The sequence below is a fragment of the Aphidius gifuensis genome, linkage group LG1 (assembly GCF_014905175.1).
Source record: "Aphidius gifuensis isolate YNYX2018 linkage group LG1, ASM1490517v1, whole genome shotgun sequence".
Taxonomy (NCBI): Eukaryota; Metazoa; Arthropoda; class Insecta; order Hymenoptera; family Braconidae; genus Aphidius; species Aphidius gifuensis.
In genome coordinates, this window is record NC_057788.1 from 15392385 (window position 1) to 15409006 (window position 16622).

At 27.8% G+C, this 16622-nt stretch overlaps 1 protein-coding gene across 1 annotated transcript; it reads right to left on the minus strand.

Moving 5' to 3' along the window:
- Positions 1-5714: 5714 nt before the first annotated feature.
- Positions 5715-11688, minus strand: LOC122849263 (cardioacceleratory peptide receptor). Its single transcript, XM_044147941.1, has 6 exons — positions 11198-11688; positions 9955-10090; positions 6583-6780; positions 6390-6484; positions 6030-6282; positions 5715-5899 (listed from the first exon to the last, which is right to left on the minus strand). The coding sequence occupies exons 1-6, from the start codon at positions 11444-11446 to the stop codon at positions 5715-5717; spliced, it is 1116 nt and encodes a 371-aa protein (XP_044003876.1). The 5' UTR covers positions 11447-11688.
- Positions 11689-16622: the final 4934 nt, after the last annotated feature.

Below are 16622 nucleotides of genomic sequence, written 5' to 3' on the forward strand. Positions count from 1 at the left end.
CAACCTGAAGAAGCTAGACTAAATTCACTGATGATTTTCTATGATATATCTACAGAAAAACAAGATAATGTTCGAGCATTTTTTTGCATGGGTAGACATCAAACAGTTAATAGTTTTCATTTATCTCAGACCGATGCTCACATACCCAAACATTTGGTGCGAGATAATGCCAATTTTTTTGTACTTTTTCGTCAAGATGAAAGAAATTTAAAGCGTATATACAATGATCATGTAAATACTGACATAGAATTTGTAAAATTTTGCAATATATGCTCAACATGTTGGAATAATTTCATTTCAATTCCACAAAGAACCTTGTACAAAATTAGAAATAATATTTTCAGTGATGTTATTCAGTTAATTTAAATGTTTCAATGCTTTTGCAAAAAGTTTTGGTATTTCAAAAAATCTTTGAAGCGTTTCACTTATTGAAATAACTTGTGCAGTAACTGGTACATTCTTGTAAATGATTATATCATTCTCTTTGTCAAATTTATATCTATCACCCAGTTAGAGAGATAGATTCCGGTACAGTTAAAGTATCAAGATTTAAAATAAATAAAAAAAAAAAATCATAATTTGTGAAAATATCATCATGCAACTAATAATTATTTAAAGCATTAAAATTTGTTTACTTTCTTAAATTAACTTGAGTGTGTAAATCATTAACTACAAGTTTTATCAATTAATTCAAATCATCGATAAGTTCAGTGACCTTGACTCAAGGCAATAATTCATTGTCATATAATTTAGCAACAAAAAGAGTTATTCCTTCTTTTAAATTTGATTGATGATAATTGACATCACCAACAGCTTTTTCTCTGTCGTCTATAATTTTTTCAGTATCTTCACTATTATTCATTTCCATACAAAAATCATTCGTATCTTCCATATCAAAATTTTCAGTCTCTTTTAAAACACTTAAGCTAGTAATTTTCTCAAAATGAAAATTAATACGATATTTTTAAAACGTCCTAATTTGTGTATAAACTCGGTGGCAGGTTTTTTCTTGACATAGAAAAGTTTCTTCATTGTCATGTATAATATTTGTATGTTTCAAAAGCTTTTCATTATTTTTAAAATACTTTTCGCAAAAAAAGCAAATTACTGAACTACATGCCATTTTTCGAAAACAAAACAGAACCGATTATTTTAAATTTAAGTTAAATAACAAATTGACACGTTGTTTTTTATCCTTATGTGCTGCCTTATTTTGATACCTGATTTCCTGGATCGAAAAAGAAAATGTAGTACAATCGAAGGAATAATTGAAAATGAGTCAATTCACGTAGTAAAAATAACTGACAGATCATAAGTAATAACACTCCTCACATTCAATACAATTATAAATTTTTTATAACTTAAAAACTCGTTTTTGATCACACTGGAAAACGTTGATTTTTAATAATATTCCAGTTGCATGAGCTCAATACTAGGTGAATACATACACAATTACTGAAACTAATTCACATCAGTGTTTCAATTATTATCATGTAGAAATTCATTTTGATTTATTTTATTTTTACTGCCAATAAATGAATAATATACATATATATCTATTTTGTGAAATTTTATAAACTCATTCACCTTAAAGACTTCGATAATGTCGTCAAAGATAGTAGTATAATATTCCTTATTATTAATTACTTATAATTAACAATTTGATAATTATCAATTATTATTGAAAGCAATTTACTGTACTTTGACGACTCATTTTACAATATTTAGGATTTTGAACGTAAAAAAACAATTGAAAGAAAGATTGACTTTCCAAGGCAGTTGTAAATGATTGACTATACTTCCTGAATTGATCAGAAATTATAGTAATACAAAGCACAGAACAATAAAAATGTAACTAAAAACAATCAAAAGGATATATTGAGGGGAATATATCATAATCAAAATTCAATGTTTTGTGTCACATCAAAATTGAAAAAAAAATTTAAGATTGGTGATAAAGTGCGAATAAGTAAATATAAAAAAAAATTTTCGAAAAAGGCTACACTCCCAATTGGACAACTAAAGTTTTTACAATCACAAAAGTATTAAATCAATACCGATAACTTACAAGCTTGCTGACTATCAAGATAACAATATTAAAGGATGTTTTTATCAAGAAGAACTGAGTCCAGTAAGCTATATCTGGATATGAAGAGTGTCCCATTTTAATTTATCAATGGATTTTTTTCGAAAAATATAGCTTAAATTGTAAAATGTTTTAAGTAAAAGTTGTAGGGTTTGGAGGGGGACGAAGAAAAAAAAAAAAAAAAACTTCCGAAAAAAAATCAGAATGGCGGAGTGAGAAGCATAAACAAAGTTTTGAAAAAAAATCGATTTTTCCGGAAAATGTTATTTAGAAAAGGTGTAGCGCTCAAAAAGACAAAAACAAAAAAAAAAAATTTGTCTTTTTGAGCGCTACACCTTTTTTAAATAACATTTTTTACTTAAGGCCATATTTTTTCAGGAAAATCCATAAACAGAGAAAATCGGGCCGGAAAAAACGTGATTTTATCGAGAAATTTTTCAAATAAAAAGTGTTAGTTTTGATGTAGAAAACGTTTTGGTGCAAAAAAAAAATGCAGTATCCATTTAAAAAAACTATGTTTATACCGGAAACTCCACCATTTTGGATTTTTCGAATTTTTTTTTTTTTTTTCTTCGTCCCCCTCCAAACCCAACAACTTTTACTCAAAACATTTTACAATTTAAGCTATATTTTTGGAAAAAAATTCATTGATAAATTAAAATGTGACACTCTATATATCTTGTCGAAAAATTTTAAATAAAAACGTAAAAATAAAGTTCTTGTAAGATGGTTAGGTTTTGATTCCGAACATGATACATGGGAAAATAAATCAGAATTATAAATAATTCTATTTAATTGTAAATACTATTAATTGTATATAGGTATAAGAATTTTTTAATAAAAAATTATAACAAAATGAATTTTTCAAATGTATTTTATTTATTGAATATTGTGTGTATAGGCTTAGGCCAATTTTCTAATAATACAACTTGATTATTTTCTCCAATACATTGTAATGTTAAAAACTTTTTTTTTTTATTATAAAAATAATATTCAGCATTTTTTTTCGGTAAGAAAACAGTATATTTATTATTTATTTCGACCGATAGTCTTGCACCAGACTTTTTTGCACAGTAACTTTGAATTTTTGTCACAGCAGAGTAAACATCTTTTGTCAAATCTTTCAATAATTTACAATTTTTTTAAAGTCGCTTAGTCTTGGTGTTTGACAGTTTTATATTATAATCATCTTCTTTGTCTAGATAATAATAATTACATTTGAAAAAGAGGTCACAAACTTTTTTTTAATTTTTTTCGTTTTATGAGAAAATAAACTCACATTTGTTGTATTTTCCGCCCAAAAAAAGGAGTTCCAAGCATCCATCGATCGCTGCTTTCTCGATTTTCGTAAAATAATCATTATTTTTCATAAACTTGGCGATTCTGTCCTAATAAAAATTTAACATCTCAAATAAATATTGATTCTTTAGCTATAATTACAGCTATAGTTAAAAATCTAACGGCTAAGTAAATCGTATACATTTTTTGAAAAAATATCGATAATTCGAAAACTATTCGAGATATCGAAATTTTTATTAGGACATTTTTTTCTCTCTGACGAGTTTTATCGATCGCCATTATTAAATTTCAGAATAAATCGTTATTTTCAAAGCTGTACGATATATAACCGATAAATAGCCGTTTTTTCGATAATTGAACTTGATTTTTAACAACTTTGCGCATGCGTGGGAATTTTTTTTGTATTTTTCCCGTAATCGTGAGAAAATTTCCTATAAGAAACAAAAAAAAAACCTGTTATTTGGGCATATGATCTTGCTTGATTTTAGTGATTTTGTCATGAAAAAAAAAATTTTTTATAATGAACCCATTGTTATCCCATGATGAAATTTTGAAATTGAGCTAATCTGGTGCTCTACTATTCACAGTAAAAAAATCAGAATTTTAAAAAATGGCGAAATCGTAGTTTACTCTTGTGAAGGAGGTGTTTTTTGATTCTGACTCGGTGGTTAATGATGGTAAAAATAAAAAAAAAATCAGAGGTACATCTGAGTCGAGGACTAACCCAAAAAAAATATCCGTTTTCAAATCTGAGAGGGTGAGGGAAAAAACCCTGTCAGTTGACATGGAATGCCCCATATATACAAAGGTCAATTTGAAAAATAACCCGTATGGAAAGTCAGCAAATTTTTATGCAAAATTGTATTTTAAAAATATTTATGTATGGGACGTGAAACGTGAGAGCACTTGACTGTAATTGCATATTGTTATAAACAATTAAAAAGTTATCCATTGATCGTTGGTTTGAACCTAGCTCGAAGGAATGTTTTTTTCTTATTTAATGAGACAGGACATGCGACATGAGACATGAGAGATGAGATTTGAGATTTGAGCTATGCCGTAGGACATGGGACATGAGAAATTGCACGTCGAAATGACAAAATTAGTTTTTTTCCAGTCAAGTCTGTATTACCGACACATGGAGATTGGGAATTCAAACCATCAAATAATATATGGGACATAAAATCTAAGTCATAAGACGTGCGGCATCGGACATGAGAAATCACACGTTAAAATGACAAAATTTTTCCGAATCTGTATTACCAACATATGACAATTGGGAATTTACACCATCAAATGATATATTTAAATTTCCTTACCGTCTCTGCATTATCAACAACTGGGAATTCAAATAAAAAATTTCTTTACCATCTCTGTTTTACCGACCGAGTTGCGGTCCCCTGTCCCCTCGCCGATCTACCTTTTTTCGACCGCCCCTTGTCACAGAACGCCTATAGCTGCACTACTAATAATAGTTTATTTATATTTTTTTATAATTTTTATTGCAAGACTGTGTCAAGCCTGGGAACACAAGCCCGTGTCAAGCCTGAATCAAGCCTGATACACTACACTCAGAGAAGGATAAGTTAACAGTTAACATACCAATATGTTTACAGGAAACATACAAAAGTTTAATGTTAAGATATATATGGTAACAATAAACATAGATATCTTAACTGTTAACATACGTATCTTTACGCGGCCAAATATTTTGATGCGCCAGTCTACTTCTTGTAATCTTTTTTTTTCGACATTATATTGTGATACTATTCTAATTGTAATATAATATAATATCGTGTTGTCATAAATTTATTTAAATTTAGTTTTTTTGTAAATTCATTCTTAATTTTACATTCAATTTTCATATTTACATACGTAAATGTCTTCAACTATCAGCCTAACCTTCAAATTGTGTCAATTATAGATATCTTAATAGTTAACATACGCATATTAACTATTAAGATACGTATGTTCAATGTTAATATATATATCTTTGATGTAAACTTATCAGCCACCACCCATTTCAACATGGCATATGTTAACATTAAACAGGATATGTTAACTGTTAACATATCCTTCTCTGTGTGTCGTCTAACACCAGAAAATACACCGTGAACACTCCAGGCTGTTCACAAGCTTGTGTTGCCAAGCTTGACACAAGCGCGAGAGCCGGGTTATCAGGCTTGCCCGTCATCACTTCCTACCTGGGCAGTCGAAAGTTCCATCAAGGATAACACAGTCTTTTCAAGTGCTTAATATAACTTTGAATTCCTTATTCTAGCTATAAATCAATGATATTCAAATGACATTAATAAAATATGAAAGAAACTTACCGTACGGTCTTGAAAAATGATTTACTGAAAAGACAATATATAATTGGATTCGCTGCTGAATTGAGAGGTGCAAGACTTTGGATGAATGTTGCCAAAGCAATATTTGTCTGTGTCTTTGGTATGTATCCATAAACTTGCAGTAAATCGAATGTAAAGTATGGACTCCAGCAAAGTATAAATACTGAAAATAGAAAAAAAAATTACAAAATTATCTCAATTGCTAATATGGGTTCAAAAATAAATAATAAATTCGTTAATAAAAGCACTTTATTAATGAAGCTATGATAAACTTAAGATTTTAGAATACTTGCCAAAAACAATAACAAATGTCATTTTGACTGTTTTAATTTTAGCTCTCGGTATCAGTCCTCTGGATGATGCTCTTCTGTCTCTCATTGGACCCTGACGTAGTGCATTATTCTGAGACCATATTGTTGCAACAATAATAATATAGCAACCACTGATGATAATAGTTGGCACCAAAAATAATGTGAAGCTCACAAGGGTCATATAAATACGCCATTTCAGAGGTGAATCTAGATCAATCCAGCATTGTTTCTTACCCTTTTTATATGTTTCAACAAAAAAAAAAAGAGAAATACAATTATCAGTTATTTACACTCGAAAACTACTGTCGTGAAATTTTTTTATATAATTGATACAATTCCTACTTGTACAATTTTTTCTTCATAAAGAAAGAGAATTGGAATGCTCAAGATACCAGAAAGTCCCCATGCCGAAACCACAAGTACTCGTGCACGCTTCCCTAATTAATACAATACAATTAGACAGTAATTATATTAGTACGGTTATTGAATTATGTGTATAATTTTATAAAATGAAATTTTTTTCTCAAATACGTACAACTTCCGGAGAAATTCATTGGTTTTGTTATTGCATCGTATCGATCGATTGACAATGCAACTAGCACATATGTTGAGCTGTACGTCACAAGTACTTGACTGAATTTAACAAATTTACAGGCAATATTACCAGCAACCCAGGCAACAGTAGTTCGCCAAACAATGTCTGTTAAAACTGAGATAAAACCCACAAACAAATCTAAAACATCGAAAAAATGATATTTTTCATTAATATATTAATTCATGCCAAGAGACTCTGAAAAGTTTTTCTTCAGAGTTGTTTTTGAAATTCGTCAAAAGCACGTTTGAGATTAGAAATAATTGGAATTTTTATTTATACGTTTTTTCCAATGTGGCAGTCATAGTATACCCAGAATTATAAATATTATCTATTCGGTATATTTTTGACGGATTATTTTGGTCCACACCCATATCAAATTAATGGATGTCGAGGTTGACAGCGCCTTCCCACAGGAGTAAGGACTATCCATATATTTCCGTCTTTTGTTAGAAAAGTGTAATAGAAAGTCACTAATATTAGCCCTGACCTCTAGTAGCTCAAAATGCTACATAAAAAAAGAGTAGTCATAACATACCTTCACTAGAAATGAAAATATAAATTCTAATATTACGTAGGCGAAGCCTATAGTATTAAATTCATACACGTTTTTTTTAAAATGATCATATCTTGTAAAGTAATAAAGGTAGAAGGATCGTATTAGGACCAAATTATTCGTCTATGAAAATACTAAAACCAGGGACTTACTAAAAGTAATTTTAATTGTTAGTTAATTTATTATTAACAAAAAACGATCACCGTGTAATTTTCAAAGTCAAATAATAAGAAAACTAAGAACAAATCATGGATGCGATTTTTTGCCAGGATATTAAGAATGACGGAATTTATAATAATTAAGTTGAAAATTGTTTTTAATGTCGTTGGAAGATTGTTAATAAACAAAAAAACAAAATTGCTGTTTTTTTATGTTTTGCATAACTCTTAAAAATTTTAACTTACAAGCTTTGTTTATAGCTCAAATTAATTGTCTTTTCGATACCGAGAGCCAGCCTCTCTTGATAAAATTTGCTCTGATCATTCGTTAATTAGATATCAGCAATTGTTTATAACAATCACTATCAGCCTTTATGTTACAGTCGAAAAATAGTAACGAAGGAGTGATTTTAGCGATTTTTATCAAGACAGGGTGGCTCTCAGGAATTTAATATCAAATTTTTTGAGCTTAATAAAACTTTTTTATGTTAATTTGTTCAAAAGTTATCCGAAATATAAACAATTACCGATTTTTATTTTAAACATTTTTTCTTCAAAAAAGAGTTTAAAGCGCATGCGTAAAACTTTCTTTGCTGTGGTTACAATTTGCTTGATCGATAAAATAGTTATTTATATTACCATGTTATTAAAAAGAAAAAAAAAAACTACCATGGACAAATTTTTATAAATAAAAGTAATAAACAAAATGGTTCTAAAAAAGATTTGTTTAGTTAAAAAAAAAGTAAATTGAACGATTTATTTTTTTTATATTTGTATTGATTTCTTTTTTGAACGAATCTAATAAAATTATTAATTACAAGTGGTATAACCTCAAATTTTTTTCATCTGTATTTTGATTTATGTACATAATTTGACAGGTGAAAAACACCGCGAAAAAAACAAAAAATATTTAATCATATAATTTAAAATTATTAATAAAAAAAAAAACTAAAATGAATTTGGAATAATCAAGAGGAACCACACGGGCTTTCGCCGGAGTTTTGAAAATTTTCAATTTTCAATAGAACGAATCCGTTACTAAAATTTTTTTTTCATTTACAAACAATATTGATTCACAATTATTCATTTATTGAGAAACCTAGTAGGATCTCAACATATTTTTTCCCAGCGTGAATACACTCACTTAGACGAGACAATTCCAGGTAATTAAAGACAGGTTGCATGGTGATGTCATAATTTTTTATTTATTGAGCAACTCCTTCAATATCAATTAAAACTTTTAACTGAAAATACTTTCGATCTTAATATAAAAATACAATCGGAAAAATACATATTCTCTTAATGCCCGATATGATATGTTACTACAACATAAACTCAAACTTAAAAATGCCACATTGTCGCCTTCTTTTCCCTTTATTAAACATGCCTATCTCTTCTTTTACTTTCTTTCGTATTCCCGTACACATACGGCTTTACACAACTGATTGGTTAGCAAATCAATGTGTGTCTACAGTATACAGAATAGATTGTCACGTGTTAGATTTTTTTTTTTTTTTTAACAAATAAAAAAAACTTGTTCAAAATTGTGGATTTGATATTCAACAAATTCACTCTTGTTCTACAAATTCTTAATTTTATTGGAATAATTTCAATTCTTAAAAAAAAAGTCAAATGTTTACGATTTTCTTCAAAATAGCTCTACATAAGTTAACTATAAATATAAAATTGTTTGAAAAAGTAGGCCTTGTTATAAATACATATAGACATTATTTACGTATTATTAACCTTAATTTCATGATTTATATCATATAAAACAAAAACTGTATGTCCGTTGTCAAGATACTAAAATCAAATAATTTTCTCACAGATATTCGTTTGTTCCTGTGAAAAAATAGAAAAAACTAATTAAAAACACGGTCCCGAATTTCGATCAATGTATAAAAAATCAAAAACTCAGGATTTTACCCAGTCCGCTTTTTTTTTTATTTACGACTTGAAAAAAATATTTTTTTAAACAGAAGACTCCAATTTTAATAACAGTAAATATGATTTACGTAATTTGAATTTAGCTCAATTTAAAAAATGATTGACAATCCTAGCATCCTAAGCACCTTGAAATAATGACGGATCACGTGACTGAAGTCTTGTACTCAACCATTATTTATCGATGTCCCAAATTCTAACTTAGCCCGTTATATCGAAATTTAATATTGTTTTCTGGAAATTATTCAATTGTTTATAATAACAAGTGATTATAGTTTGATCCAATCCTATCAGTGTTGTCAATAACCAAATTATCATTTCATTGAAATATGGTATATATTGGAATGAGTATCAAGTTACTTTTTGTAAGCAATGAAAGATTTGCATCAAGTATATTATAAATCACTTTCGAAAGTATTTTCAATCATACAGTCTCTATATCGTCAAAAAAAAGCTGTTCATTTGTATCAGTCATAAAAGTAAGATAAACAAAGATTTTTTATTATGATACAAATTGATTTGTATTACTATCGAATCATTTTGCTATAAAGAATACTTGTATCAGTTAAGAGAAAAATTTTCTTAATGTTGTATTTTCGTTAAATTTTAGCAAAAGACAAAATTTACTTGAAATTTTTTTTACGAATATACACGAACCAGCAAGTGCCAATTGCTTGATGAAAAAATCCATTCTTGATTTTCTACGTTTTCCTAATTGCAGACCTGTGAGTACTGCTGTGTTCCCAACGACAATGACAATGAACAAAATCCATAGTACCGTGAACTGCTCAGTCTGTAAATATAAAAAACATACATGTCGTGAAGAAAAAGTAATTTTAAGACATCTTTCACCATAAAATATTTCGAGAAAAAAAAAAAAATTAAATTAAAGATAAAATTTTATTTAGTTTTTATTTTTTTCAAACTAACACACAAGAAACATACATAGTAGCTTAGCGAATTGAACAGGTCTCAGCATCGACAACAACGTCATAAGCAATGACTTTCAAATGTGTATATTGAACTTTTTTATTTTGTTGCAAATTATTTCATAATGGTAGCTATATATACTAATGGTAAAAGTATAATATGAGAGAATTTTCAAACTTATATCATTACCTTGACAGACATAGGCGTCGATAACGAGTAACCCGGCTTACTTATACCGGTTATATCATATCTATAAGATAGAACCGTGTCTTATAATTATAAACAAAAACAGTATCGGATATGAATACTATAGACAGAAAAATGAAAAAATAATTAATATAAAAAGTTTTTTCCTTTTTTTTACTCAAAGTTTTTTATCAAACGGCAATTTTGTCTAATGAAATTATTTATAATATAACTATAAAAGTGAGAAATTTTCCCCCATTCTTTATTCTTATTTCTATCATCAAATTGAGTTCCAAATGATAAGTGTTAAGACTGTTGACTATTATTGCCATACGTCATTCATTTTTGTATTTCAAGCGTTCAACTTGGCTTTATATACGATATTTAAGTAAAGAAATAAATGTACCACATTGAAGGATTTTTTTGTTATCACTTTATAAGTCACGAGATTCACGATTGATATTTTCTAGAAAGTTAAGATAAAAATAATTTAGATTTGGACTATACCAAAATGTTGAATGCATTGAAAATGAAAGATTCATAAAGGCACTGGAATGCCGTAAAATACTCTGGATCTATAGAGAAAACCCATAAAAGCCCAAAAATGTTATCCCGGAAATGTCTGGTTCAAGCATATGGTTTTCATTTCACTTGATGATACACACCTGTTTTAGATAATTCTGATGATGTTTATATTTAAACTAAAAAAATGTATACAAAAAAAAAACTAAAATATTGGATTTTCATTAACAATAGTTTTTCTTCATTAAATAAAACTAATTACCTCGTAAAAATAAAATTGATCAAGTTCAGCCGTTGCATCAGTATCCATCAATGATGTATTAGATTTGGTAATAAAGATGTTATTCATATTTTCAGTTGTCAAATACTTAGATGCCGAATTTTCAACCATGCTCCCATTCCAATTAGATGTTTCAACAATTTGAACACTGCACATCAGTGACATATTTTTTTTTTTATTTATCGTTATTTGAAGTTGTGTAACGTGTAACCAGTGATTACTGTTAATCATTGGTTTGGCTTAGGAGCGACCATTAGATTATCCACTCTAATTTTCATATCTCAACTTGCCCAACTTAATTTTTATTTTTGTGAGTCAAAAATATTCACATCATTATTCTTAATATATGTTTTGATGGGTTCCCATTTGATATATACATCAATTTCTTAAACTTCCTTTTAATATTACAATTTATTGATCAAATATACAGTTCCACTACAATCAGAACGTATTCGGAACTTTCAATTGAAGAATAAAACTTAATGAAAGCTAACGATTGTCTCGCTGAGTCAATAATAAATAATAAATATGTAGAAGTTATATTCAAAGTCTATGAGTAAATATTTATATGACAGGATTTCCGCCTTACCTTTGCTTTAAGTACCCTTACACAAAATCACTCAATTATGATAATGCAGTACCTCAGATACTATTGAAGTAAATAAATAATAATTGTTCGAATGTAATAGCATGGTTAAAATATAAAAGATAAAAACAGCATCGAATTGTTAACAGAATAATTGGAATATACGTGGAATGAATAGCGTTTGTTTGTTTTTTTTTCTTGTTAAAAAAAAAAAAACTAAAAGTAAGAATGATACAAAAAAAAAAAATTGGAGATTCTTGAAAAACTTATACAATGAATTGAATATATATGGATATTGCAGACGGTTTTTTTACTTTCGAGTTATATAAAAAACGATGAGCAACAGTTTCATGAAGGAAAAACTTTTTATTTTATGATAATGATAAATGATGATGCTGTGAGAAAAAAAATTTTTTACGTAGAACACTTCTTTAAGCGACTTTTTCACATCCCTTAGTTACCATACAAAATATGGTCTTGAGATTTTTAAGGTTTTTTTTTTTATTCCATACTATCTTCTTCAATCAAGATCTTCATGAGAAATTTTTATTATTCATCCACAAGAATCGTCACATTTAATAATGGAATAATATCTTGATCAAAGTGTATCAATGAAAAAAATATGTATCTTTGGAAGACAAATAAAATGTAGATTTTATTTTAGTTGGGTGACTAAAAAAAAGTGATAGCATAAGTCAATTCATTTATCCAATCATGAATAAATTTTAATTCATGATAAGTTTTTGTCTCGTATCGATATCATTTTCTTCACTGTCTCTTTTTTATTACCGAAAAATAAATGTCATATACTTTTTCCTTTAATGGCACTTTTTCAAAAATTATGTATATATGAATGAGTAGTTAGTATTATACTTATCATAGTACAGACTGCTTGATTTAAGTTGATGATAAAAATAACTTTTCTCATGCTGTGATTGTTAATTCAAAGACTAAAAGTTATTGTAGCTCTATACCATGTCTTTAGTTAGGTCAAGAACAGGAAAACATTGCTGTACTTGCGAGTACGGTGCATGAAATGCAACTGAATGTAAAAAACTCGAGAAATAGCGAGGCAATGTTGATCGTTGTTATTTTTCAATTTCATGAGTTCATGTATACGTACTAACCACGGCATGGACTATAAACAATACAAGTAAAAGTTTTTAATTCACCGTACTAGTTTTGCATAATTTCGCGCATGCTTTTTTGTGTGATTATACTCCTACAATACTTTTATAATTTCTACGATTTTTACATTCTTCAAAGTTTAAAGTATTTATTTTGAATAATCAATAGGTACTAGAATAATATTAATTTCATTTAATTTAATAACTTTGTTATGCGTTATTAAATAATGAATAAAAAAAGTCGATGTTAGTGAAAAAAAAGTCTTTGTTAGCCGTACGCACAGGGGAGTGAGACTTCTTTAACAATTTGATAAAAAAATTGATATAATGATTCCTCGTTGTATATATAATATTTCAAACTACCACTTTTTTTATCGTTATCTTATTTTTCATATTATTACCTCATTGCAACATTATTAAATAATAAAGTTATTTTCATTTGATAATCAGACATCTTTGAGTCTAAAAAATAAAAATAAATATAATATTTTAGTTATGGAGAGGCAAATGGGAACGGCGGGGCATTAATGGAACACCCAAAAAAATATTTTGACTCATATTTTTTTTCATTTTTTCGTCACTCTTCGATTAAAAAAGCCGGAAGAAAATAGATGCAATAAAAAAAAAAATTTTTTGAAAATTTTTTGAGCATTTTTTTTAAGAACAAAGAAAATTATTTTTTATATGTTTTTTTTTGTTCGTCGAGAAAAATGGTGATAAATTGCTTTAAAAGCAATTGTTCGTAATTATACATGAAGAGAAATAAAAAAAAATTATTTTTTGTGATTAATATCACATTTTATTAAACAACAATAAAGAAAATTTATAATAATAATTTTTTTTTTAATTTTTAAAAATTATTTATGTTTTTTTTATTAATAAGTGAGAAAAACTAATCGGAAAATACTATTGTTATACATCGATTTATATTTTTTCCTTAAGTGTTCCGTTTTGCCCCGCTTTCCCCTATATATTAGACCCATTCAAAATACTAATTATTAATTTTTTTTTATTCGACTCCCACTCCATTCAATTGTTGTTTTAGTGAGAATTTCTACGAAGAATTTTTTTTTTTGATTTTTTTTAAAGCGTCTTATCAATAAACAACAATCCCCATGCAATTAACATGTGATCACTGTCTTCAAATTATCAAAACTGTGATAACTTTTTCAGTTTTTAAGATAACTACTGAATAAGAGCTTATTTTGAAGCTTACAAGAAGACCTTTCAATATCATACATAAACTTTTTTGATCACTTTATTAGTTTTTTAGTGTTCCGTAGGACATTTATGTTTTTGCTTTTCTGTGACCTTCTGTTATTTCGTGATAAAACGTAAAGTCCTAAATTGAATTGGCTCGAGAGATGCTCATTTTCTTCATGTTTTTGGCCAAAAGCAATCGTCATATTTAGTTTCAATTTTAGGGCCTTATTAGATTTAATATGCCCATTTTTGGACATGGCCTAATTCCAAATATTGACCAATCAATTCCGGCAATGTTTTAATCGACGACGCTTCATCTTTAGACTCTACGATATTTATATATATATGTATATATATTAAGGCGTGTGGCCCGCGTGACCCGTTGAAAATTGAAAATTTTAAATACTTCGGCTAGAGCCATGGGTATCTTAATTTTTCAGATACACGGAGAGAAATATCCTGCAAAAATGGTTAAAAAACTACTTAAAAATTGTTGATCAGAACCTCAAAAAAGTAGCAAGATGTAAGACCAATAAAATATGAAGTGGTCATTATCAAAATTTGTTTTATCGACCCACAATTTTTGTAGTTCCCGGGGAGACAAAAATTACGGTTCTGTACAACAGAATTTATTTGGTGCCCATTACAATCTATATAATTTTAAATGAAAATTCTTATTAAATATACAAAGTTTGTTCTTTCTGAAACAAAAATTTTTACAAAGTGAACAATATTTGTTCTTTTTTCGAATGAAAATGGTTGTACAGTAAAAATAAAATTTATTTGATTTCAAATAAAAAATTCTTGTGAATTAAAGGAATTTTCTTGATTTTTTAATAAAATTCATTGTACAGTTAAATTAAAATTATTCAACTTTTAATGAAAATTCTTACGGAATAAACAAAATTTGTCTTCTACCTAAATAAAAATTAATGAACTCTCTAAATTAAAAAAAAAATGAATTAATTATTAATTAATCATTAATTAATACAATTTTTATAGCAAGCTTTTCTTTATTATTTTCATAAATTAAGTTTTACATTTTTCAGTTTCTAGCACAATACATTTGTTCTTATTCTTATTTTAACATTCTTATATTGAAATTAAGTTTTACCACCAGTTTTTCACTATAAATATATCCCCTCCAGAAGCACGCACAATATAGCTAATATTACAACTATATAAATTATTTTGAGTCAGACTTATCCAATGATAACGATAACTCAATAATTTATAAGCCTAAGTGTGTAAATCAGAAAATACATGTGGTGAAAATTTAACGATTAATATAAAGTTACTATTGTCTTCGAGAATAATATAATATGATTAACTTCAAAAAATTCTGGTCCTTCTTCAGTCGCAGTCATAACAAAACATTGTTCTTTGATCAGCATACCATTCCATGTTAATTCTCTAACTGATGGTACCAGTGATTGGGTCACTTAACGGAAGCAAATATTCTTAAATTTCGGAGCAAGTGTTAATTTCATCTATGAGACATTTTTTAAGTAAGTTTTTATTATAAATTAACATTCTACTGGATTCATTCAATGAAAATCGATAACTTAATTGTAGTTGATGCTTGACTGCAATTGTCTTACCTACATTTAATCTACTAATAGCCACAGCTGAGGTTCTTGTACCATCACGATGTTTTGCCTTGAATCTTAGCGTAGATATTCTTGACAAAGATCCAGTTTTGGGACAATCCTCTGGGATAATGCACTGAGAAGTGATTTTTTGGCTTCATATGATCAGGAAAAAAATTATTACAAAGTGTTAAATAATTGGTTATTATTTCACTCAATGTTAAATGTGCGTCACAATCAAGATAGGGGCTTGTACAAATATTAATTAAATCTGCTAACAATAAAAATATTTCCCAAACTTTATCATTTTTATTTATGTAATGACCGATAATCAAACTAAAATGACAGATAAAAGTCAACATTTCTGAAGCAGACATCTGTTTTTTCTTTTTTAATGCGTTAATAATATTTCTGAAGGTTCATTTTTTAAAGGTCCATAATAAAACCCTTAAATTGAAGTATGAAGATCATCTAGTGTAATTATTTTTTCTTCAAATATATAATGGTTCAGAATTAATGCCATCTCATATCGAAATACACCTTCTAACAGATCGTGAACATATTCAACAGAGGCATTCGTTATTGGATGAAAACCATTAACCCCGAATAGCATATTTTTCTTTTTAATCCCTGTTGACTTTGGATCATTTTTTAATAAGTCTAATCCATAACTATTCTCCGTTCTTAAAAGACAATCTTTTTCTGAAAAAACTAAATTTATTTCATCTTTATCAATATGACAAAAACAAAAAATTTAATGTTGTTTAAAACTTTCTGTATGACCAAGCATATAACGCATGCCTAAATTATCACCAAGAATCAATGATAATTGAAAAAAAATAGTTATCGGACCAGACGCGTGATTAATGAGTGATACCAGAACTTTCTAGAAATTCAAGTTC